Genomic DNA, 11,344 nt, shown 5'->3' with positions numbered 1-11,344 from the left:
GTCCTCATGGACACTGAATTCTTCTTCTGAAGCCACCTGCAGTGGTGCTTCTGGCGTTTGGTGAGCAGCATTTCCTGGGAAACTCCAGAAACATGTGATAAACGAAACTAATACAACCCAGGACAGAACCCAGCTCATTTTCTCCCAAGGAAAACACTTCCCAGAGGCCCAACCACAAATCTCAGGAGAAAGGTTGGCTTTGAACCCAAATAACATCCCCAAGTCAGTGAACGAAACATCGAGGGGCTGAAGCATTGATCAAATCCTTCACAGCACCCAGAAATCAAAGTGTTCCCGTGTCCACCATGGAGTAGGTGTCTTTATGTTGGAAAATTGTAGAAAATTCCCCCAAATTGCCTGCCCCCGTCCACCCTTCTCTGGCAGATGTTAGGAGGATTTGGTAAGCACAGGGCTCCTTCCCAAATATTCTTGAGGGAACCCTGTATCTCCTGCAAGTGAAGGTTTCCTTCGTGGAAATCAAGCTCTGCTCTCCTTCCCCCGTGGAACTTTCTGCTCCTAAAGGCAGGAGTTCAGCCTGGGCATCTCCCAGAAATTCCTGTCCCATTCCCACAGGATTGCAGCCCTCTCCGGAGGAACAGCAGGACCCGCTACCTGGTTTGGCCTTCCTGGGAAGCAAGGAAATATCTTGACATCAAGCTGCTCTGACTCAAAGTGTGGGAAACCACCAAAACAAGCAGCAAGAATTTTGGGGAGGGCGGACAGAGCTTCTCCTTTATGCTCCACGATCCCGCTACACCATGAGGATCATTCAGTGGAGGGGATGCAGGGGATAAACCATCCCCAGGGTTTGGGGGACAGGGTCCTCAGACAAAAACTTGGGCCACTTTTGGGACTTGGCAGCGGACGAGGCACTGACGGAGAGGAGCCGACACCGGCACTGAGGTTTCACTTCAGGGAGGTAACAGAGAGGAACCCAAATGAACAGAAACCAACGAAAGTATTTGAGTCACCAGTCGCCCAAAACCACCGAGACAGGGCACAGCTGCACCAGCAGCTCCCTGGAGCTGCCAAGGGCCAGGCGAGGTGCAGGGTTGGGTGCCCAGAATGAGGGCACTGCCTCTGGATTGGGGCACTTCCAGACACCACGAGCTTCCCAGATGGGGATGGCAGTGCCATTCCTGCCTGGCTCGCAGGAAAAGTGAGAAGTGTGCAGGAATTCCTGCTGGAATTTCACAAAGGCCACCGTGACTCTGGGCCAGAGTTCCCTTGTGTGAAATCAATGCAGTCACCTTGAAATCTGCTCTGGAACGTCAGCCTCGGAGGATGCCTCGTGATGGATTTCAGGATGGGGAAATCCAGCTTAGACTAGGCATTAAACCTAAGCCCAACAGTTCTGCAAGCCCTACCTGAGCAAAAAGTGGCCCCCTGCCCACTGTCATATGCCCACCCCATTATCCTTCTTGCACCCCACTGTCTCCTTTCCCAGTCCCTCCTCAGCCACCAGGTATTTCCTCCTGGAATCTGTTTGGGATGGAATCCATGCTGCTGGTTAAGGTCCCAAACCGAGCCCTGAGCTCTGACACACAAAGACAACACTAAAAATAACCAGTGCAATAAAAGGCACCTCAGCTCCCCGCGGCTCTTCCGCGGTCTGGGGTGGAAATTGAAAGAGCCCTGGGTAGGAGCAGGTGGCTCCAGGCGAGCACAAGGTGGTGGTTTCCGAGGAAGGACTTGGCCCTGCACATCTGGGGAAACCACGAGTGGGGTTTCTGGTGTCCCAGGCCGTGGTGGGTTTCACGTGTTGTTCCAGCACAGCCCACAGCAGGTGCCTCGCTCCCGCTGCCTCAGGGTTTCAGCTTTTCTATTTTTCATGTATTTGTGATCCTGCAATTCTTTACTCCAAACTCCATCTACAATTCTTTATTCCAAACTTTACTCTAAAGTCCATCTACAGTGTGAGCTGCTGGTCTCCCATCTTGGCCAGACGAAACAATTCCTCTCCAGGCCTGCGAATCAAGGACACCTCACTGCCTCAGGCCCCAAGAAATGTAAACAAAAGGGAGGTGGGGGGGGCCAAGCAAATTTGGGGTGAATCACTTCATTACCTGGAGCTGTAATTGGAGGATTAACCCCCAATATGCAAATGGGCCAAACTTATAAAAGTATGAAAACCAGAGAGCCGTTGTCCATTTTTGGGTGTAGCCTCTGGGGTGGGGCTTCAGCTGCCCTGAACATACCTGAAAGTCCTTCAATAAATATAACCGCTTCTCATTCTCTTAATTGGGTCTGGCCTCTGCTTTCAGGTCATCCCAAGAAGGCATCACTCCCACCTCTGCCCTGCCAGGCACCACTGGAGGTGAGGCTTCCCCACCCTCTGACGGAGCAGCGAGGACCGGAGCAGGGTTAAAGCCCGTGGGCTCCTCAGGAAGAGCAGAGAAAGGCTGAGCAGTGCTCACAGTGCACCCACAGGTGCCATCCCCACCTCAGCGACAGCATCCCACGGGAGGTACAAGAGTTGGGGTCTCCTTTGCCTTTAGGATCCTTGTGCATCCTAAAAAACCTTGGTCTGCAGCCAGCTCCTGTCACAAGCACCAAGTCCAGGTGCTGCAACACCTGCAGGGGATGCACACAAGGGCACGAGCATCACACCAGCAGGGCTGGGGCAGGGATTCAGGAATTCCCTTAATCCCCATGTTTGATCACAGAGTTCAAGCTGGCTCTCCCATCTCGCCCTAGACAATCTCCCTGGATGGAGAAATGTCCTGGTTTCTGCTGGGATAGAGGTCATGCTCTTCTCAGTAGGGCAATTCTTTTCACAATGGCATTGTGCATTGCTTGCTTCCCTTGGCTCTTATTCCCCTTTCCTTTTCGTTGCAATTATTATATTTTATTTATTTTTTTTTTGTAATTAGAATCCTGGAATGGTTTGGGTTGGAAAGGACCTGAAAACTCATCTCATCCCACCCCCTGCCATGGGCAGGGACACCTTCCACTATCCCAGGTTGCTCCAAGCACCACCAAACCTTGCCTTGAATATTTCCAGGAACTGGGCAGCCACAGCTGTGCCTGGGCTTCAGCACCCTCACAGGGAAGAATTTCTTCCCAAAGAATTTCATCCAGCTATTATTAAACTGCTCTCAACCCACAAGGTTTACCTTTTCTTTCCAGTTCTCCTGCCCATGAAGGGGTAACAGGGAATGAGGGAGGCACCTGGCTGCCAGCTGCGATTGCACCATGAGAGGACACAGGGGAAACGCTCCCATTTCCCATGGGAAAAGGAAAAGAGGAAGCCTTTGGGCACAACCATAAAAACCTGCCCCAATCCCATAACCTTGAAGCTTCACACCCAGCTCAGTGCTGCAGCAGAAGAGCAGGGACACATCCTCCTCCTCGCTGGAATGAAGGATCTCCAAGCGATCCCATTTCCCTCCCTCCATCACATTACTGCATTTTGACTCTTCTTTCCTGCCTGGGGATGAATCCAGGAAGTTGTGGAAGAGGAAAGAGGTGACAGAGGCTTAACACAGATGCCACCACAGGTAAAACCAAATTAGGGAAAGTCAGAGATCCCAGACTCACCCCACCAGCTTTGAGACCCCACTCAACGCCCCCAAAAACCACATCACAAGAGAAATACAAAATATAGCACTTTAATTGCAGGGAGATATAAAAATTTACTCCCCAAAAAATTAATAAACCTCAGGCATACAATAAATAGGCAGCTTTGGTGGCACGCACACATGTGCAGCCCTGCTTTGGGAGGCACCAGCAGCTCCCCAGAGCTGGGGGCACACTCAGAAGCTGTGAAAACGAGGATTTACACATGGATGACGCTGCCTGGACACGCTTGGGAGAGCCCCACACGTGTGTTGGGGAGGGTGAAGCCAAGCTATTCACACTACGCTGCAATCTTGAAAAATTAAAATTCTCTGTGTTTATATAAACTCTGGCTCCAGTCAGGAAAAATGAGGATTCCTAAGTTCTCATAGTCAGTATTTACACATAGAACCTCTGCATCGGTTTCCAAATTGCAATCCACTTTGGCACGAAAGAGAAACGCATAAATCTCACAGCAAAAATAAAGAGGAATCTCAGGAGTTCTCTTTGGGAGGCACACCCTGCCTTCCACCAGCAGGACTCTTTGAAGGGGGAAAGCTGATTCCTGGATGGAATTTCCTAAATTTGAGCATTCTAAGGCTTTTCAAGAGTCACCTCCTATCAAGTTGCTGCTCTCAGCAAGGTCTGAGTTGCAGATTGTTGGGGCAGGTGCTTAGAGCTGCTGATTTTTGGTTCTGCTTGACTGGCCATTAACAAAGGCAACACAAAGCAAAGCCAGCCCTGACCTCCCTGCACAGCTTGGATGCTCCCTGGTCCCCCAGCTGTGAGCTACAGACAGTCCTGGGACTAGAAAAGTCATTTTTATCATAGATTGTTTGCAGGCACTGAACATCCAACCTATTTGCTCACGGCAATTTCCACCACTGGATTTATACAGACTCTGCACTGGAAATAGCAAAGAAACAAAACCCAACTTTCAAAAAAAAAAAAAATTTAAAAAAAAAAAAGGATTTTAGGCACTCATGGGACTAATCTGGGTGTGGATGAGGGCAGCCCAGCAGGCTGGGAGGGGAGCAGGGGGCTCAGACTGCGATCTGTTGGTTTTCCCGGAAGAGCGGCCGTGTGGCGCAGATGTCCTGGAAGATCCGGTAGCCCTGGTCGTGCTGGGGCTCATCAGCCATGGGGAGCATAGGGCTGGAGCTGCAGGTCTTCCCAGCCTCATCCACCACCTGCCTGAGGTACAGCTGCTCCACCTGGGACAAAGGAAAAAGGTCAGGAGGATGCTCAGTGAAGAGGGAGCTCTTTGGGCATCTCCCATCCAGGAGCTGGGGCGGGGTGGGGGACACACAGCAGAGCACAGGCGGCCAAGGTCCTGCCAGGACTGCAGGTCTGACTCCACAGGCACCTCCAGGAATGAAGGAGCAGCCCCAGGAGCTCCTCCCAGCAGGGATATTGAGGTGCAAGAACAGGCTGGGGGATGTCCCAGCACATCCTCAGTGATCCTCTGGGGCAGACACCCACAGCAAGGAGAGGTGACCAGGTCAGAGCTGTGCAGGAGGCACAGGACCAGTCTGACCTTGTAAAATCCCCCCCAGGACCTCACAGACCTGGTGGGTCTCTGCTTGCTCAAGAGGGAATGCCACACCCTGCTTGGCCCAAGAGGCTCCAAAATCCCTGTCCTGAGGCTTTTCAATCCCAGAACTGCTGCAGCTTCTCCATGGAGAAGTTTCTGACCAGAGCCACGAGGACTGACCCCATATCCCACCCCATCCTCCACCCTCCTAAGGTTTCCCAACCCCACTGCTGCCAAGCACGGCTGTTTCACCACATCACTGATCTTAAATCCACCAGGCCAGGGATTTACTCCCTCATTCCCACAGGAAAAGGCAGAAGTCCCAGTGCCAATGCAGGATCAGGAGTTAAAGAAGAGACTTCCCTGCAGTTCATAGAACTTGTGCCCTTAGGGAGCTTCCCTGGCAAACCCAGACCCAGGAATGTGATAAGCAACAGCCCAAGCACCGATCAGGAGGCTGTGGAAAAGCACCCAACTTCCCCGCCCAACCCAGCCACCCAAATGCCCCGTGGCTCCAGGGGGTGGAGCTCTGCTGGCAGAATTCCCACCTCATCTGGATCCCTTTTTCTCCCAGCTCTCCGTACCTGGACGAGGATGAGTTTGCACCTCAGCGGCACGGCATCCGGGAATTCCTCCCCGAAGCACAGCACGACTCTGCTGTCTGGGAAGCGGCCCTGGTTGTTGTAGTACTGCTGCAGCTCTGCAAGGACAGAGGAAAACCTGGAATTTGCCCTCCAGAGGCTGCCAGCCTTTGCTACACGCCCCTGGGATCAAACACCCTGCAAAGAAGCTGTGGGCTCAAGCAAAGCCTCCAACTTTGGAATTTGCCTCGTGAGCCAAAACACCACTTTATTCCTTCCTAGGTCTGGGCGTGTCACCTGCTCATCCAGAGCACTTGGGAAGCCAGCAGTGACGGCTTCAAAGTGGTCCAGGGAAAAAGGGCTCCACCTTTTCAACCCCACCACAGGGCCCAAGGGGCTCCCACACTGGGTGCAAGCTCCAGAAACTCCCTGTGCGTTGTCCCAAGGCTTTGGGATCCCAGAATGGCCTCTGCTTTTCCAGGGAGCAGTCTCTGGTCAGAGCCACGGGGACTATCCCTGTTATCCCGTCCCCTCCTCCACCCTCCTGAAGGTTTCCCAACCCCAAACTGCTGCCAGCCAGGGTTGTTCACCACATCTGCTGGCTGATCAGCTCAAATCAACCAATCCAGGGCTTTATTTCCCACAGGAAAGAGCAGAACTCCTCGCACCAAAAAGCGGGAGGCTCCTACAAACCTCGGAAGAACAAGTTGGTGTCAAAGATCTTCACCACCTCATCCCGGTCGAGTTTGTTGGGCCTGTCCTTGTAGGCCATGGTGTTCCCGCTCCAGAAGACCCTGCCCTGGCACAGCCTCTTGATGAAGATGCCCTGCTTGTTGCTGTGCAGGAGGACACCCCTCTCCAGGTGCCCAAAGAGCTTCTTGGTGATCTGCTTCTGGCGGTCGTTCTGGATGGCGTCGGCCGAGGGGAACCGGACGTGCTCCAGGGCATCCGGGGCGTAGAGCTTCTCCCCGTGGCCCGAGGGCTGGCCCAGGGAGATCCTGCAGCCCTCAGAGCACGAGGTGCTGACGTGGCCCACCAGCCTCCCGCTGTAGTAGAAGCTGATCACCATCTGGGAATAACCTGGGAGGTGATGGACACGCACATCTCATCAGGAAAGGACAAACCTGCTCCTCACTGCTGTGCCCAAATCCCAGATTTCCTGGGAGGGACATCTCCCTCAGCCTGGTACAGGGCTGACCAGCAAGTGAGAGCTCCCAATATCACAGAACCATGGAATGGGGACCTCTGGAGATCACCCAGTCCAACCCCTCTGCCCAGGCAGGGGCACCTGGAGCAGGTGACACAGGGACAAATCCAGGTGGGGTTGGGATGTCTCCAGAGAGGGAAACTCCACAACTCCCTGGGAAGCTGTTCCAGTGCTCTGCCAAGCTCCATGGGAAGTTCTTTCTCGCACTGAGGTGGAACTTCTTGTGGTTTAGTTTATGGCCAAGAAACACACGGAACCCATTCCTCCTGCCTTTGCTCCACACTCCCCTCCATGCCATGGGCAGAGCCCCCCATTCCAAAGGCTGGCTGATCCCAGCATCCCAAGCAACTGCTCTCTGCCCCATGACACCAGGCAGGATCCATCCCAGCATGGAAATGTGGGCAATCAGGAGGGTGCAGCACCTCCTGAACCCAAAGCAAAGCCTCCCTCAAGGTGGGGGACAGAGTCAGAGCCACCTCCTGCCACCACACACAGAGAGGGGCACCTGCTGGCCAGGGGAGGTGCCTTACCTGAGTGGTACTGCTCGTAGCTGGAGTATCCATTCATCAGGGGCAATGCTGTGGGCACACAAAGCCGAGCTGAGCCTCCATTCCAAGCTCCCAAATCCCAATCCCCCAGCTCCCCCCCCACCAGCCCCCTCATTTTCTGTCCCAGTATTCCCAGCTCCCACACGGGAGATGCCAGCAAAAGCTCCCAGGTGGATTTCTTAATGAGCACTTTAAACATCCTTAATAAGGAAGATAAAATAAACTGCTCCCCACCCCACATCCCTGCACAAGGAAGATTTTTCCTGCCCCAACAATCTCCCAAATCTCACACAAGCTGTCGGCTACTTACCAGGGCTGGGCTGCTGCACCCACCAGTCGGGTATTGGGGGGTTCCTGCAGGTCTCCTGGGGGGGTGAGGGGCTCCTCTTGATGATCCCCAGGTATTCATCCACACAGGAGGGCTGTGGGATACCAGAAACGGGGATCAGAGCACATTGGATGCCTTGCAGCACTTGGAGAGGGTCCAAAAGGCAATGCCAACCAATTTTTGGGGTTGGAAAGATCAAGTTTGGCATTGCCCAGGTTGTACATTTGAATAAAACCCTCAAGAGCTACTGAGAGGAAGCAGGCAGGTGTGACAAGACCAAAAAGGGGCACAGAGCCCCTGACAAACCCCATCCCCCAGTGAATTCTCTCCCAGCTGGATGCACATGGAAAGCAGGAGCCAACACCAGAGCCAACACCAGGTGCTGGCTCCCAGGAATGAGCTGCAAATCCAGCCCTGCAGACAGAATTCTTGGAAGGCAAGGAATTTTTATCAGGCAGCCTGACCCAGCACTCCTCCTGCAGCCAAGGTGAGGCCTCACCTCTTTGATGAGGTCATCGATGGCAGAGGAGCTGCAGTCCATGTCCGTGACATCATTCAGGCTGCTCCCGCTGGCAATCCCTGCTTTGCCTGGAAGGACAGGTGGGGATGCAGTGAGAACACCCACACACATCCCAAGCACAGCTCATCTTGAGGGGTTTTAGAAACCTTTCAGCCAGTGAAAGTTATGAAACCAAGAACCACAGCGGAGCCACGTAACAGCACCTTGGAGAAGCTCGCAGCCCTTCCAGAGCTGCTTTTTGGGGACAAAAAAAAAAAAAAAAAAAATCACTTTACAACCCATTTCCCCCCTGCACAGCGACCAGCAGCAAGAAAAATCAAAAGTCTGGCTGGTAACACAAAGCTGGAGAAGAGGAGAAGGTTTGGGGGTTTTTTTGAGCACCCCAGAGACTGGGGCTGCTGCTTCTCCTTTTTCCACCAGCCACCCCAGTGCAGGGGTGCTGCTGGTGGGAACCTGCCGTGCCATTTGCATAGGGGCAGCACAGCCCCTGTGTGAACGGGCTGGAGGGGACAGAGATGCTAAAGGCAGATTTCCTGACAGCAAAATCATTCTTTTTTTTGCACATTTTTAACATTAAAAAAAAAAAAAAAAGGACAAAGCACACCACACACTCCCCTAACCACGAACAGGGTTATAGTTAGTGTGACCTGAACCACACCGGACAGCAGAGCAGCTCTCTGCAAAATCATTGCAAGAAAAGGGCTTTACTGCAGCTCCTCATCATTCTCATGGGGCAGGGGTTGGGAGGAAAAAAAGGTTGAGGCTCATGTTCCTGGCCAGGAAGCTCTGCTCAGGTGCAGGTCTGCGCTAACAGGATGGACCCACAGCAGGGGTCACTCCTTTGCTGGGGAACTCACATTTCTGCTCCTCCTCTGGCACGATCCTGTAGACCTTGTAGGGCTCAGAGATGTCCAGCTGGGACCTGTCTGTCACCTCCTCAAAGTCAGGGCTCTTGTTCAGAGCACAGCGAAGCCGCGTCTTCCACGTGGCCGGCTCCGCTTTGTCACCTTCCTTGAACTTGCCTTTGAAAACAGCCCAGGCCTAAAGCAAAGAATGCAAAAAAAAAAAGCCCTAAGAAAATCCTCCCTGCGAGCTCTACAAAGCCTCTCAGGGAGGAAGAGCTGGGGTTGCAGAGAACATTTTGCATCTTGCACCCTTCTCAAGCATCCCCTGGGGATTCGCTGTTCCGCTCCTAGACTGCACAGCCACCACACCTGGGCGGGCTTTTGGGGTGCAGAGCAGCACCATGTAGCCCAAAAATGCAGAAAAGTCTTTTAAAACCCAGGTTTTCCAAAAGTAGAGGTCAAAATCATCATGTGCGGCTTTTACCTCTGCAACTCGAGCTGCCGGGAACACGAGGAATTGCTGCTCAATTAAAAATCAAAGTAAACCTCAAAAAAACCAACAAAATTTTTGCTTTCAGTAAGAAAAATGATAAGGGAATATAAGGTAGGAGAATATATTTTACCCCTGAAGGGAGATTGCAAAATACCACATATTTTTAAAGATACATATTTATTTCTTTTATAGTTATTTCTGTATTTTCAGATGGCTGAGTTCAGTACCATCCTCATAACTCAGTGCTCCCAACCCAGTTGTCACTGAAAGTGAACTCACTCACCTGATACTTGGAAGTGGGGTCAGAGGGAAGGGAATTCCTGGGGAACTTTTTGCTTCAGGATAGAATTTTCCCATTTTTCCCCCAAACTGGAAATCTCCCCTTTAAGTAAAATCCTTCCTTCCAACCTTCAAAGTCTTTTTAGGGTAGTTTTTTTTTTTAATACAAATCCAGCATTTTATCAAGAGAAGCTGATGAGAAGTTTCAAGCAGGTCAAAAGCTCCTTCTCATGTCAGAGCTGGATTCAAACCTGCTGAAAACAAACCTAAAACTGGTACTAATTTTTGATAAAAAGGAATAAATCATCCCCAAAAAAAAAAAAAAAAAAAAAAGAAAAATCCTAGGAGACCAATCACAGCATCTCCTGCAAGGGTTAAAGACATAAAACCCAGAGACAGCGTGGCCACGTCCCACCAAGGGACAAAAGCAGCACCACAGAGCCCAGGAGGCACCAAGAAAAAGCATCAACCACCTGTGCCTACCTTGAAAATAGAAGCATCCACCTCCTGGTTGTAGTCCTGCTTCCCGGCGTGCTTCCACGGGATGCGGAACATGGATTTCTCCTCGTTCTCCCAGATGAGGCCGGGGTACAGCTCGCTGTCGATCTGCTCGATCAGCCACTGCCGCAGCCGCCTGCCACCGTTCCGGTCACACATCCTGCAGGGACAGAGGGGGCCAGGCCCCGTCAGCTCTCCCAGTTCCATCCCAGCACAGCTGGGGAGCAGGGGTTGGGCTGGTTTGCCCCAGGCTCAGCTGGCAGTGGCCCACCCCCTGCTTCTTTTAAAATGAGAAAAGAATCAAGGCTATTTCCTTCTGAGTTGCTACAAATCCTTCCTCCAGCTCTACCAAAGTTCCGCTCCCAGAACCAGCTGACTCAGAGCTCTGCTTATTCCTATTTTGCTGTGGGATAAGCAGATGGATGGGGATGCTCCAAACTGCATCCCAAATCGTCACAGGGATAAGGAACACACAGCCACTGGAAGCAGAGTGCCAGGCTCAACCCTGCCTGTCACAACAGGAGCTGGTGGCCTGGCAGAAGTGACCAGCAGCCCCTGAATCAACTTTGCAGGCAGTTTTGGCTCCAGATTTTACTGGACTGCCTCTCCCTTCTGCACTGCCCAGCAGGACACAGAGATAGCCCTGGCTACTCAGAGCACAGCCCCTGTTTTTTAGGGATGGTGAGCACCAACACCACCAGCCGAACACCACGGAGGGCACAGCTCTGGATGTCCCAAAGACACGCCACAGCTCGATCCTTGCGCAGGGGACCGCGAGCACCGGGCTGGGGACATCCCGCATCCCTACCGTCCCGCAAACTTCCTGCCCTTCCCCGCAGGCGTGCGGATAATCGGGGTAGGCGTCGGGACCTGCTCCTGCCCTCCCGCCGCTCGGTGCCGGTCCCGGCCCACCCACGGGAAATGCCGGTCCCTGTCCCTCAGCCTGCCCCTGC

The 11,344-nt window shown here is 52.7% G+C and overlaps 1 protein-coding gene across 1 annotated transcript in view; it reads right to left on the bottom strand.

Annotated features, from left to right (window-relative positions):
* Positions 1 to 3,595: 3,595 nt before the first annotated feature.
* IRF8 (interferon regulatory factor 8) overlaps positions 3,596 to 11,344 on the bottom strand; it is a 7,907-nt gene continuing 158 nt past the window's right edge. The window contains exons 2-9 of the mRNA XM_042027083.1: positions 10,377 to 10,551; positions 9,134 to 9,317; positions 8,256 to 8,344; positions 7,739 to 7,850; positions 7,411 to 7,458; positions 6,367 to 6,753; positions 5,677 to 5,792; positions 3,596 to 4,772 (exon numbers count right to left, since the gene is read on the bottom strand). Coding sequence (XP_041883017.1) covers positions 4,602 to 4,772; positions 5,677 to 5,792; positions 6,367 to 6,753; positions 7,411 to 7,458; positions 7,739 to 7,850; positions 8,256 to 8,344; positions 9,134 to 9,317; positions 10,377 to 10,550 — 1,281 coding nt within the window. The 5' untranslated portion in view covers position 10,551 and the 3' untranslated portion in view covers positions 3,596 to 4,601. The remainder of the gene's footprint in view (positions 4,773 to 5,676; positions 5,793 to 6,366; positions 6,754 to 7,410; positions 7,459 to 7,738; positions 7,851 to 8,255; positions 8,345 to 9,133; positions 9,318 to 10,376; positions 10,552 to 11,344) is intronic.

This window comes from Corvus kubaryi, unplaced genomic scaffold (genome assembly GCF_017639235.1).
Source record: "Corvus kubaryi isolate FWS band 111438036 unplaced genomic scaffold, C.kubaryi_AGA036_p1.0 37300, whole genome shotgun sequence".
Taxonomy (NCBI): domain Eukaryota; kingdom Metazoa; phylum Chordata; class Aves; order Passeriformes; family Corvidae; genus Corvus; species Corvus kubaryi.
This window is presented reverse-complemented; position numbering and strand designations above follow the sequence as displayed.